This window comes from Antechinus flavipes, chromosome 6, assembly GCF_016432865.1.
Source record: "Antechinus flavipes isolate AdamAnt ecotype Samford, QLD, Australia chromosome 6, AdamAnt_v2, whole genome shotgun sequence".
Taxonomy (NCBI): domain Eukaryota; kingdom Metazoa; phylum Chordata; class Mammalia; order Dasyuromorphia; family Dasyuridae; genus Antechinus; species Antechinus flavipes.
The window spans coordinates 34,376,851-34,388,250 of NC_067403.1; the positions used below are offsets into that span (position 1 = coordinate 34,376,851).

The 11,400-nt window shown below is 30.9% G+C and overlaps 1 protein-coding gene across 2 annotated transcripts in view; it reads right to left on the bottom strand.

Annotated features, from left to right (window-relative positions):
* Positions 1-1,040: 1,040 nt before the first annotated feature.
* Positions 1,041-11,400, bottom strand: part of GABRA2 (gamma-aminobutyric acid type A receptor subunit alpha2) — a 134,645-nt gene continuing 124,285 nt past the window's right edge. For both annotated transcript variants that reach the window (XM_051964038.1, XM_051964037.1), the window contains exon 10: positions 1,041-8,110. In XM_051964038.1, coding sequence (XP_051819998.1) covers positions 7,805-8,110 — 306 coding nt within the window. In that variant the 3' untranslated portion in view covers positions 1,041-7,804. The remainder of the gene's footprint in view (positions 8,111-11,400) is intronic.

Genomic DNA, 11,400 nt, shown 5'->3' on the forward strand with positions numbered 1-11,400 from the left:
ATAACATAAGTAAAGGCAGCTTGGGAGAATTGATGGCAGTAGACTTTTTGAGTTTATATACCTTCTCTAGCATAATTAGCTTTATAAGCCAGAATAAACAACTTGACCACTAAGTACCTTAGATGAAAGGGTAGGACTTACCCACTAAAAACAATAGAGAAAATCCATAATGCTTCAATTTAACTTAACTTTCTTAGTATAAGGTATCAAATAAAAGCAAACACAAAAATTTTCCTTAGTATAAGGTTGAGTACAAGAGCACCAGTTTTAATATTAATACTGTGTGAAAAAGGATATATTACAGTACTGTTATTTTTTTAAATCAACAATGTTAAATGCCATATGATTTAGGACTGTTTCATGTTTATACTGATGTTTAAAGATAAATAGATTGATGTAACAAACAGATGTATCTCCAATGATAATTAGAGTTATGATGACAAGGTCTATTAACAGAATCTTATTAATAGAATTTTATGTGTTGGGGGAATTATTTTAGGATAATTATGTTTTGATACATCATTAGTTTAAATAGGAATACTTAAAATAATACAAATAGACTTACATTTAAATAGAATTCCATTAAATCAAGATGACAAACCTAATGGAAAGAAATGTTCAAAAGCAATAAAGGCTTGAGACTAATATTGGAGAAATAGGCATGCTTAATCATTTTATTGCAATCCTGTCATATAAATCTGATACTTTTGGGGGATGAAAATTCCGGAAAAGTAACTAATTTTCTGGTCTATGGTATCATTTTTTAAAAATAAAGAATAAAAGTAATGAGGCAGTTTTTCATTACTTTATAAGTAGGAATATTATGAACATTTTTTTACAAAAATCAACTTCTTCACCACTTATTCTCTCCCAGCCATAACTGCCCAATTAAACACAGTTTAAAGAGAATAAGAACTAAAACTTATTATAAAGTATTTGGGGCACATGCCATAACTAAACTTGCATTGACACCAAATTGTCATTCTTATTGACGAAATATTTATCACTAAATTGTTAAGAAATACTTCCGAAATCCAATATATTGAAATTAATTTTTAATAAGAAGTACAAAAAGATAATGTTAAGCGATATGTGCAGGTAATCAATAATTATTTGTCAACAGCAAGCAAAAAGCGGCACATTCAAACAAAGTTTAACTTAATTTTCGTACACTTAAAAAAAAGGCTATAAATTTTCCAATGAAAACAAGGTCACAAATGAAAGAATACTATAACCCCTTAGTTATATCCTAATAGCTATGAAACTTACCAGAGAAGCACCCGGAAGTTTCTGTGCAATGTCACTATTCAAAGGTCAGTGTATGTGCACGTTTCATGCAATGACTCTTCATGTGGCCTTTGCTGTTAATTGGTGAGAAGAAATATAAGTCCCTCTGCTTTCTCTTTTCTTCCCCTTTCCCTGTTAATTAAGTGACTCATCAAAGCATTTTCTAAAGATGTTTATCGACACCCCCAATAGACAATAAAGTTGTCACATTCAAAGGAGACTAGGACTGCTTACCTGAGATTCTTCTCAAACTAAATTGTATTTATTCCCAACATTGTTAAAAGGAAGGTCCAACCAATTTTCCTATCTTAATAAAGTCAATTAAATCTCAATGTAAGTTGAGACATAGGCAGCCATAATTCCCAGCGATCAAGCATTTGGCTGCAAGATTTCAAGCTCATGCTATTACCTTTGGGCTTCACTTTGCCACAAACCTTCAGTTTCATTGAGGAGTTTTAATCTTAGTTTATCCCCACAAAACTATTGGCCCAAACCAGTCAAAGATAATAAGCACCTATTATATCACAGTCCTTATGATAGATGCTACAGAAAATAACCAAAGTAATGCAGTTCTACACCCCAAAGAGATCTGTTTCACAAACTCTTAAAGAGTTATTTATTTCCTTTAGAAAAAGAACAAGATGTTTTTGCAAACTTTGCTTTCTAGTGGGATCAATGCTTAATTTTTTTTTCCATAGGAGCAGAATTATTATTAATACATCATTTTCATTGGAGCAGTGAGAGGTTAGTAAGAATGTGTCCTGTCATCTGTCTGGGGAACTTCAAGTGTAGAAACTCCCTTCACTAATGCAGATCAGTAATTCATCTACTGTGCATCTTAGGATCACAAATACAAATGGTAGTTGCTAAGAACCTGGTGACCAAAAGGATAGTATTTGTTAGAGATAGGATCTGAACACTAGTCTTCATTACCCCTCTGCCCAGTATGCCATAGTAGAGCTAAACCAGAAAATTAGATTTCACAAAAATCCTTTTTACTGAGAGAGATAAGAGGTTGAAATATCAAGTTGAACTCAAGAAATGAACCAAAGAGAGTGAGAGTGGGGGTTCTTCACACCAATAATGGCAGTACAATTCTTTTGCTTTTCTTCCTTAAGTCTCTTATAAATGTAAAAGTACAGTACTGGAATTCATCTGGGGCCTCAGATTCAATTCACGATTGTCTTTTGAACATGATAAGTAAACATAGAGGAAGTATAACAAATAAATTGTTGACAACTTTGTGTCTGAATGAAAAACAACTTAAATGTGAAATAGTTAATAAAGTTTATATTTAAAATAACCTCCTGAATGTTGTTACCAACTTGGAAATGACAAAATTAAATGGCAACACAGAATGAGAAACAAAAACCATAACCTATGCAAAACTTCCACTTAAATGGGATTCTTTTTTTTTTTTTTTTTCATTTCTATGTTCCAAGAAGTAGACTTTGTTTCACAGGAGAACAATGTTGTCTTTTTAGATACTCTGAGGTTGCAGATAGCTGTGTTAATATTAAGTTGCAATATTTAAAATATATTAATATGAGAGCTAGTGAAAACTCAGCAATTTCCTCAGTTTGCGTAAACTAGATACTAGGTGGCTTTAGGCATGCATTAAATAGAAATTCCTGATTGACAACCATAAATACAACTCGATGAGGAGAAAAACCCTATTGGATCTCAAACCAAGCAATTATATTAGCCTTTCCATGAGCATTTGACAATGAGTTGGATACTCAGTTTCTACACACTTTTAAGAATTTCATAAGGGAATATTTTTCAAAATGATCTCTGGCATTCTTTAGGAGGCAATTATGTTATCCTGTTGACTTATTGTAATTAGAAATTTAAATGTATGAGGAAAAAACATATTCCAGTTGGATATGATGGATTTGGGTATTATGACTAATTCCCTAAGGCTTTCTAGAGTCTATTGAAGACAATAACGATGGATATTTTCATTCATTGTTTCTCTTTCTAAAGTTATATCATTTCCAAAGCTAATTATTTGTTGAACTAAAACCATCATGTGAATTAGATCCTTGTTTAAAGTAACATTTTTGGTTTCACAATTTCATATGAATTTCTAATGGCTCATGTTATCCACTTATTTTCTAGGATCTTCATATGTTAATATATGGATTCAAACTTTAGAATATTAGCTAATAATTCTTTAAGAAGAGAAGTATTATAAGGAAAAGCATATGAAATAACTTTTTTTCTTTCCAATTTTGATTATGTATTGACATTAGATCATTTATTATTATATGGTCTATATTTAAATAAATGTATTTCTATTTTACACAAAATAGGAATTCCTTCTTAAAAAAATAAAATTCTCTGAAAAGCTTTTTCATTTTTTAACAAAGTATTAAACCCAAACCAAATGAGATAAATAAATGTTACATCATAATTTAAAGCAAAGCATGAAATAGCATATCTGGGGATGTGTACTGTCACTACAAATTCTAAGCCAGAAAGAGTGTCTTAAAGGGTCTGAATTCTGTGCCTTTGGGTTTAATACCCTGGTTCAAAATAGATCCTAAGTGAAAGGCGCTCACTTAATAGAAAATCAAGGTCAGAACTGGATAGTATTAGGCTAGTTGATTATTCCCTAAAATTATTCACCTTTCTACTCAGACAAATCAAGCAGAAGAGTCACAAAAACAGATTTGTGGTATATTAAATGCTAGTTAAATTACTGGAAACAAAATAAATTACCTTATTTTATATACTTTATTTTTTTAGTAACTCTAGTGGTCATTGTAAATACTTGTTAATATGGATGTTAAGAAAGTTGACTATTCCAAATTAACTATGGTAATTCAGTCATGTGTAACTGACATTGTCAAAGTGCTTTTCCATTTGGGGAAAAAAGCCATTGAGTACAAAGACAATAGAGCTTCCTGGTGGCTCTTTTCCTATATGATTCCTTACTCCTATTGGGTACTCTATAAATGTGAGATGAATGTATGAGTAAATGAATGAAGAAACTTAAGGAAATTGGTAATATGCAGAAAGCTAGCATATTTATTTTCATTCTCTCTCCTCTTTTCCCCTTCTTCTTTGAAAATAGTAAAGTCATGTCAAGGGAGCCAATTATTATCATCTTGTATTATATATGGCAATAATTCATAGAATAAAAAAACCTAGTCTTTACCCCTTCTCCATAACACATTAAATTCAAATGTAGATTGTGAATTCTCTCGTGGCTTTTGAAGCTTTCCAAATTACACATAATAAATATAAGACCTAATGATGTTTAACCATATGAGCAATGGATTTTTATGGGAATTTTGATATTTTTATAAAGCTGAAGAGATAATTCAAGATGCTTGTTAGTGTGATCCTGAGACATGCTAGAAATACAGAGAAATTGAAGAGGAGTATGATCTTAAGTTCCCTTGAAAAAGTTATTAAGACTGACAATTCAAAATTACTGATTTTAATGTATTTATGAATGAATTTATGTTCCTTGTCATTTTATGTTTAAATCAATATGAAATAGAGAGCATAAAAATATAAAACTGTCTCCAGTATTAAGCTAGTTTTGCATATTTCATTGATCATTTTATTTTAGCATCTTATCTAAAGGGATGAGATGCATATTAATTTCTGTTAACTTTAATGTAAATTTTATGAATTAATTTCAAAGCCTGCCAGATAATATAATTATATATATCTTCATCTCTTGCGTTCATATCTTCAAATCTCACATATACACATACATGAAACTGGTATTATGCCAAGCGAGATGCTTAGGGTCTTTAACTTAATTTCCTACAAATTTTGTTTTGTTTTTCTTTTTACCTTGGAGTAAACTATTGATTTCATTAGTATCTATTTTGAGTTATTTTTCTATTGATTGAGCAAAATGTTCAGGCTCATGCCTTTATAATTTGTGATCCTTGTTCTCCATGGAGTTTTCTACTTCTACCCAACAAAATTGCTTCATTCCTCCACATCTATTCAGACTCCTAAAGGATTCTATTTAGGGATATGCACAGAAACACATGCAACAAAGTCAGAGCAGTAACAGAGCATTCTGAAATAAATTATGTGAACATATAATTAGGACAGAAGATCTTCAATCATTGAGACCACAGAAAATAATGATTCTAAGGAATCTGCTCCAACTTACACATAGGACTGATGCCAGCAATAAATCATGCAAGGACAGCCCTTTGCCAAAAGCAGAGAGAGTGTGTGTGGTGGTGGTTGATTTAAAGAATCAATTATTTACAAGCTTTTTTACATAAATACATATTTATAAATTTATAATTTATACCTGGGTAAGTTTGACGTTAAGGACATACCTTAGAATTTACAAACAGAAACATTTTAAACGTATGATATATATATATATGATGAAAAAACAAAACACCCCTTTTTATTGTTTGCCTTCAAACCTTACATACTTTATCATATCATTGAAAAACATATCTGAATTACATGGGAGATCTGCAATGTATACACATATATGTATGAAAATGTTCCTTTTTACTTAAATGTTTGAATAAAGTGCATGTTTAAAAGTTCTTTTTTTTATATATATAAAGAAGGCATCATTAGAAGGGGATTAGATAATCATATATGATCCTTTGGTTTCTTTACTGTCATATCGATTATATTGTGACCAGTGGGACTATTGACTATTAAGTCTGCTTCACCATGAATTCTATTATTAAAATGAATTTATGACCTTGATTTCAATATAGTCATACAGAGCACAGAAGAGAATAACATTTTTAAAAAGAAAATACTAGAAGAAATAAAGTAAAAAAGGCAAATGAAAGCAACATTGTTTGTTTGTTTGTTTTTTTTTGCTTTTTTTTCCACATCAGAAGATATTTCTTTTATTGAATTTTGAACACACCTATTTTATGCACTAGACTCAAATACTATACAAAACTGCAAGAAATGACACTGTACAACTACACATTTCTACAAAGATATCATCGTAAAGGTGATCTCTTGGTAAAGGTCAACTAATAACTGCTAATATATGTGTGAATCAGAAGGACTTTTAGATCATCCAGAAGTCTGGAAGCAAGGGGGTCATACACAATCATTGTTTTTTTTTTTTTTTTTCTTTAAAAGCTGTCTCAGGGCGTAAACGATTTTCAAAACATTCAAAGAAAAAAAAATTATCATTCTTATTCAACATTGATATAAAATTGAAAACGGCTTCTAATCTTGCTACTTGTGTGTTGTGTGTATGTGTGTGTGAAATAGTCATTAATTGCCAGTAATGCTTTAAAGTTTAAGTAAAAAAATGTTCAACTCTTACCAAAACCTTGACTGGTATACAAAGCCATTGTAAAGTTATGTCAGCAAAATGTAAAGTTGCAATTTACAAAAGCAGATTTACATTAAATCTTATCTGAGAGAGCTGCTTTTAGGACAGAGAAAAAGTGTCACTTTAACTGCCTCTTCCATTTGAATTAATGGCTTCCTCAAAATGGTGAAGAGAGAAACCTTAAGGCAGAAATATCTGTATTAGTAAACAGGAACAAAGCATATCTTACAGTTTACATATATATACATATATGTGCATATATGTATATATATATTTTTCCCATGACACAAATGCTCTGATCAATTTCTGAGGAGTGGGAATGTCAGCATTGTTCAACAGCCTTCAGTTTGAAATGAATTTTTCCTGTCTCCAAACCAAGGCAATTTGGATGATCAATCTCAAAACAATACACACTTGAAAGGGTAAGACACTTTCTTTTGTGAAATGGAGACACTAAGATCTTAAATTGCATGGGGCTGACAAAAATAATTTGCAAGATTTCGATGACTGCTTCATTGACAACTTTCCAATAAGGTTTAAAAGGTAAGAAAATAATGACTCTTGTCATTCCAACAATTATTTAATGCTAAGGATAATTAACATCCTGTCAGATTATGAATCATCTAAAGTTTGAGTTCATCATACTGCAATATGTACATGGATAAACAAACTGTACAGAATAATTAGAGGCTGAATCTTGCTTCCTAGCATTCTTCCTATGTGCACCAAACTCCCAAATACATCAGCAGGGATTCTGAGCACTCAGGGAAAGTGTTAAGTTTGCAGAGAACAAACTCTGCTATAAAAAAAAAAAAGGTTTTATAATCCATTATTGTAAAATTAGACATGAGTAGAGAAAAATCCTAACATCTAACTAAAACAAAAGTGTTCCAGAAGTGTTGTATAGGACTCCCATTTTCATTTCTACAATAAATAGAGGTCATATTCAGCATACCTGAAATTGACTTCAAACCAACTTCCCTCGGTACACCTTTGTAAAAGCAATGGCTCAGTTGGCATGGGTGCTATCTGCTTACAGATCCCATGAATTAGCAAATGTGGGCCTCCTTTGGAGACTTACTGATAAGAGAGATTTCTATATACAATCTGTACATATTGGTTCACAAATTAGCAGTTATTAGTCGGACTGTACATAGCAAAACAACCTAGCAGATTTTCATTTTGCAGGAACGATACCAAATGGGAGTTTTACATTTAGGTTGATGGAGCAAACCCTAAAAGCACAGGCTCCCTATTTAAATATGTTGCCCAGTACACTAAATTAAAAGTACCAAATAAGACTGGGAAAACTATTCTAGACATTCTGTCAATCTTGCTAACACTGTTGAATGTTTTCTTTGCTTCTGCTGGTTTTCCTTCTGGTTTCTTGTTGGTTTCTGCTGTAGTAGCACTCTTGGAGATGGTGGAAAGAACAGGGTCCTTGGTAATATTTGGAGCATAATTGGCCACAGCCACAGCATAAGCATTGTTCTTCTTCATGACAGATGCCTTCTCTTTTTTCTATTAAAAGACAGAGAAATTAAAAGAGTGCAGGGAGAAATGGACAATTACTTTAATGGAAACTTGGTCAATGGGAGCCATAAAGTAGATTTGCTCACAAGAATCATTGTTCATGTCATTCTTCTATTATATTTTGCTATCATATTGCTATTTTGATAGCTTTTTTAAGGAAGTAGCATAAATCAGGGACAGGGACCTTGGGGAAGTTAATTTCATTTAAGTTGGATTGTAAAGATATAAAGCTATCATGAATAGAGATTCCTTATTGGGATATCAGTAATCTCTATTGAGCTGTAAATGTGGTTTAAGTCTAATAAAAGGGTCATTTGGTTACAAGAAATTTCCTAATGCTTCATGGCATTATAGTGTATCACTAAGTAACATACAAGGAGCAAAGAATATAGAAAAATATACCCTGAAAATGTGTAATTCCAAAATAAATACTCTCATTGAATTTACATCATTTTGCAATGTGGATTTTTCCTTAAGAAGACAAATATTCAAAAAAAAAAAAAAAAAACAACTTTCCTTTTTTTTTTTTTGTTGTTGTTGTTGTTGTTGTTTTTGTAAGAAAAACAAAGTAGAACTGTAGATGACAAGGTAAGGAAAAAAACTGAATAATATTCAATGAGTGTATATATATATATGAATGAATGTCACCTAAGAGCTAATGGAAAGGTATATAATAGACTGTAAAGAGGCTACTATATGTAGGCAATGAGGAAGTGTGAAGAAAAAATAAGTGACTGCTGTCACACAATAAAATCCAGAATTATTTCACCAAATACCTGAGCTCCTATGCTCAAAAATAGAGCTCAAAACACTTCAAATCTCAAAATTAAATTAAGCCAGAAAAAAGCTAAATATATTTATACATTCAATTCACACTAACTGGATCCTTGGGGGTTAATTTAATTACAGCTCTGTTAAAGGCTATAAATGTAAATACCAATATTCATTCTACTTATTCTAACATACAAAAGCAGAAAGAAGGGAGGAATTCCTTTGTTATTTGTTTAACAACATTGCCCTTTAAGTTTTTAAAACTCTTTCTCACACAAAAAGCTTGGGAAAGCATTCCTTGAGCTCCAAGAACAAAGCTCAGCTTTAAAAGCCATGAAATAGGCAAAAAAGAGAAAAAAAAAAGGAAATTAGCAAGAAACAAAAAAGATTCTTGATCATAGAAACCTACTATGGTGACAGGGAAGATCAAAATATAAAGAAATGAAAGATCTCAAGAGGATAATATCAATAGGAAATTGAGATTCTCTGATTATAGTGAGAGCAAAAGATTTCTGAGCTTTGTTGGTTTATGAGTTCCTTATGATGTCAGAAGAAATCCAAGAAGATTTCCAAGATATTGCAATTTTCTACAATTAATTTATAGAAAGGCTTGCAAATAAATTGGCTAGATAGGTAGAGACTATAGATAGAATGTACCCCAGAAGGAACATTCCTTCACAAATTCCTCTGAGTAATAGCAACAAAAACTACAGGAAGGAAAGAAAATTGAACCCCCAAATTAAAATTGATATCACATAAATTCCTAGACATTTAATACTAATATAAATATAGCATTTTGCCCAAAAGAATGTTTTTGTATTATTAATATGAATAATAACTACCTCTCAAACTTCTATACTTTAGGCTACTCCTTGATATAAAATATCTCCGTCAACATGTACATATTCACAAATAAAACACCATATATTAATGTCATGCAATGTATTTATAATAATTATCTACTCCTGGATGCTCTAGATTGACCTTTTTTAAAAAATGAACTCATGTTTGAACATGTGTCGGAATATGCTACAGGATTGTAGCAAAATCACTGTATTGCTTTAACTCTCCATTATCAAAAAAAAAAAAGAAATCAAATAGAGAAATTAAGCCTTTTTAATATGCAGAAGAGAATAGAGATTCATAAGGAAAAAAGGCAGGCAATAAAGCAGTTTTGAATATCAGTGTTAATATCTTTTAATATATATTATAAATAAAGTAAACTGCATGGAATGGAGATTCATCATTTCTTATATAATCTTTATTATGTTCCATTTTTTTATTTAGATACTCTTATTATCTTTGTTGCTGTTTAATTTCATCAGTATTTCATATTTTAAAAAGACTAACTCTTAGGTAAATAATATCATAAATGTTCTAAATTGGGAAACAAACATTAGTTGTTCCTACCTACCAAATCCAATTCTAGTCAAATCCATTCTTTTATGGCAGTAGAAAGCATTCGGCGGGGAGGTGGGGGGGTGTGTGTTGGTAATCTGACTATTATTGAACTATGATAAAAGTTTATACACATACATGTTACATGTATGCTATATATATATGCATATGTTACATATATACTGACTTCACGAAACAAAGAAAACACTTTTTAAAATTTTTCAGCGTTTTTTAAGTTGTCTGAATCATAGGTATTACTGTTTACAATGAGCATTAGTAATACTTGTTCACTTGCCATTTCTTCTGTGAGTTGACACTGTTCCTCCATATGCCCATATGATTTGAGATTTTATAAAAGATTCTCTAAAATTCTTTTATATAAATCCATAGGCAAACTATCAATTGTAATACCCTTGAAATCTCTGCTAAATGGCAGAATATTCTGTTTTCTCAGTTTGTCATCAGAGTTACTCTACAGAGTCCTCTGAAAAAAGACAGTATTCACAAAAGAAATCCTGCTTAAGGTCTTGGAGATTTGGAATGGATCCATGTCCCCCAAAAATAAGGAGGAGGAGAAAAAGAGAATAAAAACCTCCCTCAAAATATAGAATCAATATTTGCTTTTTGTTTTAACTTTTCAAAAATTTACTAAAAAAGAACAAAAAAAATAGATATTTTTTAAATAACATGTATCACAATCAAACACACAAGCATCAAATAGTTTATATTCCTTGGGGTTTTAGAAGGTATTGGTTAGTTCTCTTAAAAATAGATAATAATAATATTTTGAAATTAAAAATAAGCCCTGTTGGAATTAAATTAAGCCACAATTAAAGCTATATATATTTGTACTTTCAATTCACACTAACAGGATCCTTGGGGGTTAATTTAATTACAGTTCTGTTAAAGGCTATAAATGTAAAGACCAATATTCATTCTACTTATTCTAACATACAAAAGCAGAAAGAAGGGAGGAATTCCTTTGTTGTTTGTTTAACAACATTGCCCATTCAGTTTTTAAAACTCTTTCTGAAATTACAGGATAACCTTCACATAGATATTTGAGAAGTGAACATTTTAAAAACAAATATCCTTGCAATAGAATTTGT